We start from the raw sequence: 12,704 nt of genomic DNA, 5'->3' as shown, positions 1-12,704 counted from the left end.
GAATAGTTATGAACGCAACTTCAACTTCAACTTCAGTCTGCATCCATTATTTACAGTCATGGAAAAAAATGTTAGACCACCTTTGTTTTCTTCAAGTTCTTGTTCATTTTAATGCCTGGTACGACCAAAGGTACATTTGTTTGGACAAATGTAATGATAACAACAAAAATAGCTCATAAGAGTTTAATTTAAGAGCTGATATCTAGACATTTAACATGGTTTTATTGATAGTAACCAAAATCATTATCAAGAAATCATCATGGAAAATGTCTAGATATCAGCTCTTAAATTAAACTCGTACAAGCTATTTTTGTTGTTATCATTATATTTGTCCAAACAAATGAACCTTTAGTTGAACCAGGCACTGAAATGAACAAGAATTTTTTTTCCCATTTTTTTCCATGACTGTATGTCTCATAATCCATCCAACAGTATTGGAATAGTGGCTGGCAAAAAAAACAAAAACATGAAACAGCATCTTTGAAAAGCAATTTAATTCAATTTCAACATTTGCCATGGGTTAGACTTGTGAGAAACAAAATTCTGACCAGGGCTCATAGTGTTAACGATGGAGACTTCCAGATATAAAAATGAGGAAAAAAATTACAGAAAACAATCCCAAAATACAGTAACATGTAACATTACAAAAAAAAAAAACATCAGTGAGGCTGTTCAGAATATGTTCTTTATCCTTTCTATGACTGTGAGGGCTTGGTGTGTGTGCTCCATGTGTTGTTACAGTACCTGTGGTAAATGGGCTCAATTATTGCTCTTATTTTCTTAAACGAGTGTCTGTTGAAGCAGACAGATGGCTTTTACAGCTACTTTGGAATACAAAATGAGATGAGATGCTTTAAAATGGATCTATTTCCAAAAACACTGACAGAAAATAAACTTTAGCAACATCATTAAAAAAGCCAATACGCTTTCTTGTGTAAACACAATTTTCTTTTATAAATAATTATGTCTTTAAGTAAACACATTATTCCATTTTAGAAGCTTATAGACCTTAGAAAAATATCCCTTTGGCTATTTTGTTGCTTTATAACCACTGACAATGGAAAATAAGTGGCTACTCATGCATATACCTTGTATCAAATCTGTTGAAAAAGTATAAAAAGCCACTATATATAAATAGAAATATATACAAAACAGTCAATCCATCAAAAAGGGTATGAATGCTTGTTTTTGACATCTCTGTCTACAGAACTGAAATAAAATTCTCGGGATATTCTCTTACAAGTCAAATTCAAATATGTATCACACCACAAGCACTGAGACAGGATATTAGAAATGCATGGGATGCACTCTGAATGTGATTCTGTGAGAAGGGAACAAAGATATGAGAGGTGCAAGCAAAGTGCTACAATAATTGTGTGTATTCTCTTTCTACAGATTTAGACAAAGAAAATGAAAAAACAGAAGAGGCCAGAATTAATCAAGGGGAAGAAAATACAAATTGTGATTCTTGTCGCCTCCCCTGGGTTGTTTGAAAATGTACAAAAGAAGAGAAACACAGTCAGAATAAAGAGGCGAAGCCAAAATAAAAGGCAGTAATATAGCATTGAACTGGCATCCATAGAGGAAAAAGAATGATGCAATAAAAATGTGCTGCTGGTGTGTCTTTGCAGGGCCTCATTCCAGCGGGGCCCTTAGAGAGAAATAGTGGATTTCTGCTCAGGACTACAGCAGAAATCTGTGTGTGTGGGTACATTTGCAATAACAAAAGAGCTCCTTGATTTCATCTTGTGGTCAGATTTATTAACTTTGGATCATGGTCTTTGGCTTTTAGTCCTCTCTGCCCCTCTTCTACCAGGGGCCCTTCATAGGGGGGCCCTTGGGGCTGTACTCTACTTGGTGGCTCATACAGTCTGCAGGATTACAGCGGCCATCGCGGCCCTTGGAGCCAGACTGTCCAGGAGGACCCGGGATCCCAGGAACACCCTGCTGGCCAACAGGACCCGGGGGGCCCATCTTGCCGTAGCCTTGGGGTCCTGGGACGCCTGGAAGAAGGAAAATAAAGACTCTAATGACTGTGGCGCTTATTTGTAAAGGGGATCAATTAAATCCAATACGTACACTACCGGTCAAAAGTTTTAGAACACCCCAATTTTTCCAGTTTTTTATTGAAATTCAAGCAGTTCAAGTCCAATGAACAGCTTGAAAGGGTCCAAAGGTAAGTGGTGAACTATGGAGTCTTGGGCTATTTTGTCCATTTTTGAATTATTTTCATGTCTTTGTAAGTCATTTTGTGTCTTTTTTTAGTCATTTTGTGTCTTTTGGTGTCTTTTTTGTCATTTTGTGTCTTTTTTTGGTCATTTTGTGTCTTTTTTTAGTCCTTTAGTTCAACATAAAATGTGATTTTGAATCTTTTTTTTACTTTCAAATCACTATCATGCTCAATAAAGAATTTAAAATGTTGCAAATGTGCATTCATTTCAGAGTACACTGAGACATTAAACTGCATCATTTTCAATTAAATTCTGGAAAAGTTGGTGTGTTCTAAAACTTTTGACCAGTAGTGTACGTCAAATCTTTGAAGATTTATTTGAATTCATTTGTAAAACAACTTGTGAGTAAAAAATCTTTTTTGTCAATACACAGAGTGAAATATGTCACACATTGCTAACTAGCTAGCTAACGTGTTAGCTACCGTATCAATAAAGGCCAAAACACAATATGGCTGCCACTCTACTGCTACTTACTGTTCCATAGACCAGCTGTTCTCAACCTTGGGGTCGGGACCCCAATTGGGGTCGCGAGATGATTTCTGGGGGTCGCCAAATCATTTTGGAAGTCAGCTCTGTCTCCACTGTGTTAAAGTGTTCATGTGTTTTAGTCTTTTTGGTAATTTTGTGTCTTTTTTGGTAATTTTGTTTCCTTTTTGGTCATTTTGTGTCTTTTTTGGTCATTTTGTGTCTTTTTGGTAATTTTGTGTCCTTTTTTTTGCTAATTTTGTGTCTTTTCTGTTAATTTTATGTCTTTTCTGATCATTTAGTGGTCAATTTGTGTCTTTTTTTGTCATTTTGTTTCATTTTATGTAATTTTGTGTCTTTTTTTTTTTATCATTTTGTGGTAAATTTGATTCTTTTTTGGGTAATTTTGTGTCTTTTCTGGCAAATCCCAAAGTATCAAGTTATTACTTTCCAAGGAGTCTCTGGCTTGAAGCTGACTGTTGAAGTAACAATAAAATATTAAAAAAAGATATAAATGCACAGACAGAGAGATGTTTTGGTTGTTGTCTGCTTCATTATTTGTCCAAAATTTGTCGTATCAACTGAGTTTGTATGATCTGAACTGTGAGATTCTGTTCTGTTCCCAATTGGGGTCGCGAGATGATTTCTGGGGGTCGCCAAATCATTTTGGAAGTCAGCTCTGTCTCCACTGTGTTAAAGTGTTCATGTGTTAATGTGTTTTAGTCTTTTTGGTCACTTAATGTCTTTTTTTGGTCATTTTGTGTCTTTTTTAGTCATTTTGTGTCTTTTTTTGATAATTGTTTTTATTTTTTGGGGTTATTTTGTTTCTTTTTTTGGTCATTTTATGTCTTTTTTGGTAATTTTGTGTCTTTTTTTGTCATTTTGTGTCTTTTTTTGGTAAATTTGTGTTTCCTTTTTTGTCATTTTGTGTCTTTTTTTGGTCATTTTGTGTATTTTCTGGTCATTTTGTGTCTTTTTTGGTCATTTTGTTTACTTTTTTTGGTCATTTTGTTTCTTTTTTGGGTGATCTGAACTGTGCGTGTGAGATTGTGTTCAGTGAGCGGGGGTCGCGGACAACATGCATGTTAAATTGGGGGTCGCGACTCAAAAAGGTTGTGAACTACTGCTGTAGACCAGTAGGGAACATTACCTGGTGCTCCTGGAGGTCCGACATCGCCCATCTCTCCAACACCTTTATCTCCTTTTTCTCCATGTGGTCCTCGTGGTCCTACAGAAAGAATTACAGCACATTTTCACCACATGACAGATGAACCATTCACAGCTGCTTGAATGATTATTGATCAAACTGATGGCTCACCAGGTGGTCCTTGGCCTCCTGGCCGGCCTTGTCTGCCAATCTGTCCCGGTAGTCCAGGTGCACCTGGACCTCCAGGATTACCTGGAGCTCCATCTTTCCCTGGAGGTCCAGGCCGACCTGGGGACGCCACCATCTCTACTGGCATCTGCATGCGGGACATGTAGTAGGCCATTCTCTCTGGGGAGGAGGAACATGCAATAACAAACGATGAGACACAGAGGGGTCCCAGAGGAGAAACTGAATTTCCATTTTTTCCCTTTTTTTACAGAGAGATATGCATCTGGAGAGGAAATGTTACTTTAGTGTAGAAACAGCAGCATTATTCACATCACAATGCACATGGCCTCACCATCAAACATCTTGATGACCTGCTGGCGGATGAAGTTCTTGATTTCATCATAATTGACTACAGCCTGTTTAACATAAGTGAAAAACAAAAGGGCAAACATTAATCTAGGGATATAATTAAAAAACAACATTATTAACAAGAGCAGATGGACCTCTCAAAATATTCAAATATTCAAAATATTAATAAAACAGTATTTATCAAAATAAGAAAACATGGTATATTTATATGTATGTAGTATATTTCTATAGATATATGATATGTGTTATTATAATGTATATGCTGTAGAACGAAGGTGTATATACAACATATGTATTATGTGTTAGTAGATTTTGTAATGATGTATACATATATGTAGAAATGTGTGTAATACGGATTAATATGTGAATAATTTTTGTTTTGTTTTATTTTTTATTTTTATTATGTTTTGTGTTTTCAACTGTATATTTGATACTGTTGGACCCCAGGAAGAATGCTTTGCTGCAGCTAATGGGGATCTTAATAATAAACTAAACTAAACTAAACCTCTGGTTACTGTACTGTGTGTCATCACCTCCTCGACGATGCATTATTTGAAGCCAGTTTAAAGTGAAAAACTAAATAAATGAGGCTGCAGACCGGATAACTGTAGTGAAACACAATCTCACATCATTTCCTGGGGACCCTGCAGCTCCAGGGACTCCGGGGAGGCCGTCTGAGCCTGGACTCCCCCTCTCTCCTCTGGGTCCAGCTGGGCCCATCATGGGCTGGGCATCCTTGGAGTGGTACCCTCCTCCACCGGGGGGCCCTGGTCGGCCCCTCTCCCCAGCAGGACCCCTCTGGCCTGCAGCCCCCGGTTCGCCCTGAGAGACACAAACAGGAAATATTAGCAGGTAAATGAAAATGTCAGTCATGGAGCTTAGAGATGGGAGAAAGTTGATATGTCAGAAAAAGCCAACGTATCATATGATAAGCTTAATTACTTATCATGTAACAGAAATTTGTCAGGTGATTTTATGCCATTAAAAATGTGATGCAATATTATACTGCAGTGTTTTTTTGAGGTGGGGGCTGCCAGGGAGAACAAAGAAATAAAAAGGAAAGGAAAGATGAGGGGGGGAAAGTCATATATATATATATATATATATAAGTCATATATATATGTCATATATATAAGTCATATATATATATATATATATATATAGCTATATAACCAAAAATGTTAAAATAAAAAAAGCCATAACATAGTGTATGAGAGTACTATATTTCCCAAAAAGTAAGGAAAATGTCATAATATAGCATGTCCTAAAATTGGAAATTACTATATACTATAGTATATTGGAAAAAAAAAATGTCATATTGTAATATGATCAAAATATGAAAAAAGGCATAATATAGTATATTGAATAATATAAGAGCACTATATGTCCAAAAAAGAAAGGAAAATGTATTAATATAGTATGTCTAAAAATGCCAAATATTTTATGTTGATTCATAAGAGTATGTCCAAATAAGTTTTTAAAAACCCATCATATTATGCAAAAAATACGACAATTTAAAAAAAAGTAAGGAAAATGTCATATTATAGAATTTAATAAAACTGAAAAAAATACTTATACTATGTCGAAAAAGATTCAGAGTATTACATGTCTAAAAACTTCCAAAAATGTTTCCATTAGTTTGTCCAAAAATTGCAAAATATCGAAGAATGTCAAAAATCCTTTCAGATAGCTTTTATCCAAAAGCTATCTGAAAGGATTTCATCTTCATCATTTTCTACAGCAGTAGTTCTCAACCTTTTTGAGTCGCGACCCCCAATTTAACATGCATGTTGTCCGCGACCCCCACTCACTGAACAGAATCTCACACGCACAGTTCAGATCATACAAAAAAAGAAACAAAATGACCAGAAAAAGTAAACAAAATGACCAAAAAAGACACAAAATGACCATAAAAAGACACAAAATGACCAAAAAAAGAAACAAAATAACCCAAAAAAGAAAAAAATACCAAAAAAAGACGCAAAATGACCAAAAAAAGAAACAAAATAACCCAAAAAAGAAAAAAATACCAAAAAAAGTGAACAAAATGACCCAAAAACGAAACAAAATGACCAAAAAAAGACACAAAATAACCCAAAAAAGAAAAAAATACCACAAAAGGACACAAAATGACCAAAAAAAGAAACAAAATAACCCAAAAAAGAAAAAAAAATACCAAAAAAAGACACAAAATGACCAAAAAAATACACAAAATGACCAGAAAAGACACAAAATGACTTAAAAAAAAAGATGAACACTTTGAACAGTGGAGACAGAGCTGACTTCCAAAATGATTTGGCGACCCCCAGAAACCATCTCGCGACCCCGATTGGGGTCCCGACCCCAAGGTTGAGAACAGCTGTTCTACACAACTAAGCCCTCCGCCAGGTTTTTTAAATACACTCAGAAAACAGCCGTGCTACATTAGCGACAGTGATTTATCAAGGACAAAGCAGCACATAATGGACGTCTAATGTTTACACGTCACCCACAGACAGGCCACTCTTGAAATAGAGAGGAGGAGAAGAATAGAGGAGTCCGTTCTCCTCTTTCTCCTCTGTTCTCCTCTACTGTGCAGCTAAAACCCTGACAATGCCGTCCTGTCACTGTGACAAATAGCCTCATCTAGCATCTCCCCTCAGGCTTAATAGCATTATCCCAGAGGCAGAGAATAACTTTATCACTGATCCACCTACAGTACTGGAAGCTGTGTTGTCTAAGGAGGATCCAACAGGAGGGTTAGCATCAGAGGGTTAGCATGGAGGGGTGAGGTGAGGTGAGGAGGAAGGAGGAAGGAGGAAGGAGGTGTGGGTGGGGGGGTCGGGGGGTTAGTGAACTGATGACTGTGTTAAGTGCAGGTGCTGAGTCGGCAGAAATGTAAGTAGCAAGCCTGTTCAGCACCATAGTGTGCTGGCCTTAGTCTCCCTGAGCTAAAAGGAACAGAAAGAGGGGGCATATACCTGCATTCAGAGGGTCTGCACACACACACACACACACACACACACACACTCTTGTACTTCTATCTTTGTGAGGACCCTCATTGTTATAGTGAATTCCCTTGAAAAGTTATAATAGTTTTGGATTTTTCATTAACTTTAGTTTTATTTTCATTGTGATTTTTTGTTTTCAAATTCAATTGGTTTTAATTAGTTTTTAGAGTCAGTTTGCCAGTTTTAGTTCAGTATTTATGTTTTTGAAATGCTTTAGTTTTGTGCTTCGAAAACGAAGGGCATTTTCACTATAATTTTAGTTAGTTTTAGTTATTTTTGTAACCACACAATACAGTTACAGTTAATGTTTTAAACTCTCATTTTTGAGAGGACTGGCCAAAATGTCCTCACTTTGCAAAAATGTCCCCACTCTGTTGGTTAAAAATGTGTTCTGGTCCTCACTATGTAGGAAGTACAAGAACACACACACACACACACACACACACACACACACACACATTCTTGTACTTCTATCTTTGTGAGGACCCTCATTGTAATAGTGAATTCCCTTGAAAAGTTATAATAGTTTTGGATTTTTCATTAGCTTTAGTTTTATTTTCATTGTGATGTTTTGTTTTCAAATTCAATTAGTTTTAATTAGTTTAAAAACTAATTAAAACTAATTGAATTTGAAAACAAAACATCACAATGAAAATAAAACTAAAGCTAATGAAAAATCCAAAACTATTATAACTTTCAGAGTCAGTTTGCCAGTTTTAATTCAGTATTTATGTTTTTGAAATGCTTTAGTTTTAGTTTAGTTTTTATTAGTTTTAGTTTTTTGTAATGCGGTATTTGTTGGGTGGGAGATTAAAAGAGGTCACAGTAAATTTTGCCTTCATTTCCTTTGTCTGATCCATCTTCATTATGTATGAAAAAAGTTGACAATGACGAAAACGAAGGGCATTTTCACTATAATTTTAGTTAGTTTTAGTTATTTTTGTAAGCACACAATACAGTTTCAGTTAATGTTATAAACTCTCATTTTTGAGAGGACCGGCCAAAATGTCCTCACTTTGCAAAAATGTCCCCACTCTGTTGGTTAAAAATGTGTTCTGGTCCTCACTATGTAGGAAGTACAAGAACACACACACACACACACACACACACACACACGGTGATGGATAATATAGTGTGTCCCCCCGAGTCGACTCGTACCTTCTGCCCCGGCTGCCCGTTGTCTCCTGGTAGGCCGACTGTTCCCTGTCACAACACAGAAAGTTCCATCAGAGGAGTGAAATATGCACATCATCACGTATTTAAAGAGAGTTTAAAATCTGACTTGTTGACATTTATCCTGCCACACTTTTTTTTAATGCCACAGAAATGTATAATGAGCTGTTAAAGGTGCAGTCCAGTCACAACAAAAGAAACCAAACTGTCAACTAGACAGCAACAAGCCCAATGACTAAAGCTACATTTACTTTTTCCACGCAGGTGTAGTTAAAATATATTACCTGGATAAGCAACAGTCAGCTTTTGATTTGAGTTGCATTCGTGTTAAGTTGCAGAAAAATAGGATTTTTGTTTTGTCTCGACAGTAACAGATGCCAGGCTGCAGGTGGGGAGCATTTCGAGAAATTGGCAACCAATTCTTGTCTTTAACATATAAAAAATAGGGACAGAAAATAGCAAAACATGCATGCCAAAATGAACATTTTTTTCAATATATTTTGCATTATTGATATTTGAATATTGCTGTTAGAACACTGCATGTGTATTAACCCGCACATGTACAGGCATTTGTTTTACTTAGACTTTTTTTCCTTTTATGTCACACCTTAAGCTGATGTAAAACTGCATACTATCTTAATTACTCAAAATATTACAATATTCACTGTTTGGAATATTGTAACAATATTCAACGCTTTATGAAATGTGTGAATTTGTGATTTGTATTGTAAAATGATGAAATAAAAAGTAGTTATGAAGCTAAGGCTATCTCCCTTTCAACATTGTTAGTCAGAAAGTTAATTCTACAATCTTGTAAATCTGACAGGGCTCCTACATTTGAAATGTGGTTGAGAGAGCTGGGAAATGTATTACACTTGGAGAAAATCAGGTACATAATATCTACTAAAGAGGATATCTTTTTTAAAATATGAGAACCTTTTCTTGATTTAATGTCTAAAAACTGAATTAGTGTTATTCTGTTGAAGTGCCATTTATGTTATACCCTTGTTTTGTTTGTCTAATGTCAAAAACTCTGTCAAAAAAAACAAAAAAAAAACATGTATTGTTCTGTGTAGCTCCACCAATTATCTCTAATTTGTATATATAATATGTTTTTATTTTTCTGTTATGAAAACAATAAAATAAATACACAAAAAAAAAATGATAAAATGAAGTCTAAATACTTAAGGCTATCTGTTACAGTATATCCAGTCAGTCTGTACACTCTGAACCCATTTGTCTTAGCTTAGTAGTACTTTAACCCATTTAAGGCGGGAAAGCATTATCGCATTTCTACCATGAAAGCGCTGTTGCGTCACTCAACCATTAAAGCCGGGACAGCAGATATGTCGTTTTGTAGTATTTGTAGTTTTTTCCACCTATTTTCGGTCTCTTGTCCAATGAAATGCATCTCAACTTCTCTGGTATAAGCTCTCAAATACTTTTTGAATTTCATTTCTATCGCTCCTCTGTGACAGTCGTCATAGCAACCTCAAGCTAGAGCTGTCTCCCAGCTACCCCTTCCCAAAAATGGAGAAAAGAAAGGCAGAATTTATTAACCTGTTGAAAAAGTTTATTTTGATATTTAAATCAGAAGGATGCAAATAGAAAAGAGGCATACGATTTTTATTTATTTTTTATTTAATACATTAATGACATTGATGTGTTTTTTATTTGAAATTTGATTTTGCATGTCTGCACTATTTAGTTATATATTGTATGTTTATAAGCGTTGCTGGTTCCATATTTAATGTTAAAGCAAAACATGTTTGGTATATATTAAAAGGTTTATTTGTTCAATGTTGGCCCGCGATTTTATTCAAGTTTTAAATTTTGGCCCATTGAGTTTGACACCCCTGCCTTAATAGGTTAATGAGGACAAACCAGGTTTACTCACATCTTTACCAGCTGCTCCGTCGTTTCCTGGCTCTCCCTAAAAGACAATATCAAAGCAGGAGGAAACAGTTAAAGTAAGGTATGTTGGCATTGTAATTACACTTCAGGGGGACAAATGTGGATGTAAACAGAAGTTTAGAGGCCCCAACCATGATCCCTGGGTGCCCCGGGGGTCCTGGGGCTCCTCCCATGCCTGGAAGACCTCTCTCTCCAGCTTGGCCCTTATCTCCTTTTATACCCTACAGAGGGAAGACGGAGAATTCAGACGCTCAGATTCTCTTTTTATTTTAATTATCTCTTGTTTCCCCCCTCTCACACACCCACACACACACTCATAAACAATATATAGTATCGCTCATAATGCAGATTTCTAATACTTTCTTGAGGCACACTGATTTCAACTTATAAATAAATCCTTATCTTTCATCATCATCTATTTTTTTTAGTATGGGTAGCTTCTATAATTATTTATTGTTAATTATGACTATAATAAATATTTTATCTAGTATAATTTGTCATGCTGAGCACTCACTATTTGCTGCATTTTATTCTGAAACACTGAAAGAGCCCATTTTCCCCTAGGGAATTTATTTAGCTAATTTAACCCGCTTCTTGTTTATTAAAAAATATGAAGTTCACAGGATTTTTATTCTTACCACTCCTGATGGACCGGGAGGTCCTGGTGGTCCTGATGGACCTGAAGGACCCTAAAGAGGAACACACATTATTCAGGTTTAACACACTCCAGTATGAAGAGAACATACATGTAGAGTAGAAGGTTAAAGGGGCGGTGAACTTACGATGTTGCCAGGGGGTCCAGGTCGTCCCAGAGCTCCCGGAGTACCAGGATCACCCTGCAAAGGTCACAGTAGGCCTTCAGAGATCTCCAGGATCACACTGATTATGGTTTAGATACTCTTGCTTTCAATGTGCACTTTAATCTCTATCCAAATGCACTTGGGGTGCAAAAAAGTTGAAGATTTATGAGAAAAAAAGTGGGGGAAAAAGCTACTTTTTTCTCCCAGATTCACCACTTTAAATCTACGCATTTTTTTCTCGTAGATTTGCCACTTTAATCTCGTAAACTTTTTTCTCAAAATATTAATTTCGTATGTTTTTTTTTTTACACATTCTGGCAGTATGTAATATCCTCCAATATTCTCTAGGGTTGAAATTTGGAATTTGCAAGTATTTTTTGTGTGTTTTTTCATCTTAGAACTTTCTTGACAGAATGCAGAAATACTCACATCGTGTCCCATCCTGCCTGGTGGTCCAGGTGGTCCTGAAGGTCCAGCTTCACCCTGAAAGAATGAGAAAGTAATAAAAGGGAAATGCAGGAAGAATGAGTGGAATGCATCTTTCTGCTACAAGAGGAGACTCAAAATAATGAGGAAGCACAGTAACAACACACCGACTTGTGTCATGACATAATTATCAGTTTGATCAAACAACTTGGCCTAAGATAGATGCAGCAGGCAGCAATGGTAAACAGACAAACAGACAGACAGAGTGTGATGGTAAAGCAATGAGTGGTTGGCTAACCTTCTGTCCAGGGAAGCCAGCATGGCCTTTAATCCCTTTGAATCCCTGAGGAGAGACATCAAAGAGAATCAGATTGGTACAGTATCAAAATTCACAAAGTCGAGGCTGCCAAAGAACAGGCAGACGTGTCTTTGAAATCCTGAACACCTGCTCTTGGGTAGAACACAAACTAAGATACAGGGAGAAAGAAAAAAGAAGGGAGATACTCATTTCTTCACTGAAGCTGACTACAGTAGAGACTGACTATCTCTGCTGTGTCAGGATACAAGACAGAAAGACCTTAGAAGATTTTAAAAGATCTAAGAAGGAGATAGGACACTTAGAAGTTTCTCTCATCTCCAGTGACATCTACAAAATTAACAAGGCACAGTAATGATTGCACATCCATTCATTGACTTCCTACTCAGAAGTCAAGAACTAAGATGAACAAACCTGTCTTAAAACTTTTCTATACATATGCATTCATTTGAAATCCAAAATGCAAGTCACAATCTAAGGAGAAAAAAAATGCAGCCATCGTTGACAATCCATCTTACCGTTAAGAGCTTTGGATAGGTTTTCTATGAAAAAGGTTTAGTCATGCAGGCTGATTTGCATACTAGTTTGCTGTTTGTGAGACTCAAGGTGAGCCATGTATAATAAAAAAGTATGCCTACCAGATTTTATCTACCAAAGCAATGTGAAAAATAACGAGGACATTGGTGATTTGAATGTTTGGAAAAA

The 12,704-nt window shown here is 36.3% G+C and overlaps 1 protein-coding gene across 1 annotated transcript in view; it reads right to left on the bottom strand.

The window, feature by feature from the left end:
* Positions 1-477: 477 nt before the first annotated feature.
* col16a1 (collagen, type XVI, alpha 1) overlaps positions 478-12,704 on the bottom strand; it is a 101,339-nt gene continuing 89,112 nt past the window's right edge. Inside the window, exons 60-71 of the mRNA XM_059350193.1 lie at positions 11,982-12,026; positions 11,687-11,740; positions 11,240-11,293; positions 11,096-11,146; positions 10,589-10,678; positions 10,441-10,476; positions 8,529-8,573; positions 5,008-5,202; positions 4,364-4,427; positions 4,015-4,191; positions 3,847-3,924; positions 478-2,003 (exon numbers count right to left, since the gene is read on the bottom strand). Coding sequence (XP_059206176.1) covers positions 1,810-2,003; positions 3,847-3,924; positions 4,015-4,191; positions 4,364-4,427; positions 5,008-5,202; positions 8,529-8,573; positions 10,441-10,476; positions 10,589-10,678; positions 11,096-11,146; positions 11,240-11,293; positions 11,687-11,740; positions 11,982-12,026 — 1,083 coding nt within the window. The 3' untranslated portion in view covers positions 478-1,809. The remainder of the gene's footprint in view (positions 2,004-3,846; positions 3,925-4,014; positions 4,192-4,363; positions 4,428-5,007; positions 5,203-8,528; positions 8,574-10,440; positions 10,477-10,588; positions 10,679-11,095; positions 11,147-11,239; positions 11,294-11,686; positions 11,741-11,981; positions 12,027-12,704) is intronic.

The sequence above is a fragment of the Centropristis striata genome, chromosome 14 (assembly GCF_030273125.1).
Source record: "Centropristis striata isolate RG_2023a ecotype Rhode Island chromosome 14, C.striata_1.0, whole genome shotgun sequence".
Classification (NCBI taxonomy): domain Eukaryota; kingdom Metazoa; phylum Chordata; class Actinopteri; order Perciformes; family Serranidae; genus Centropristis; species Centropristis striata.
The sequence above is the reverse complement of the archived record's forward strand: the minus strand, read 5'-3'. Positions and strand labels throughout refer to the sequence as shown.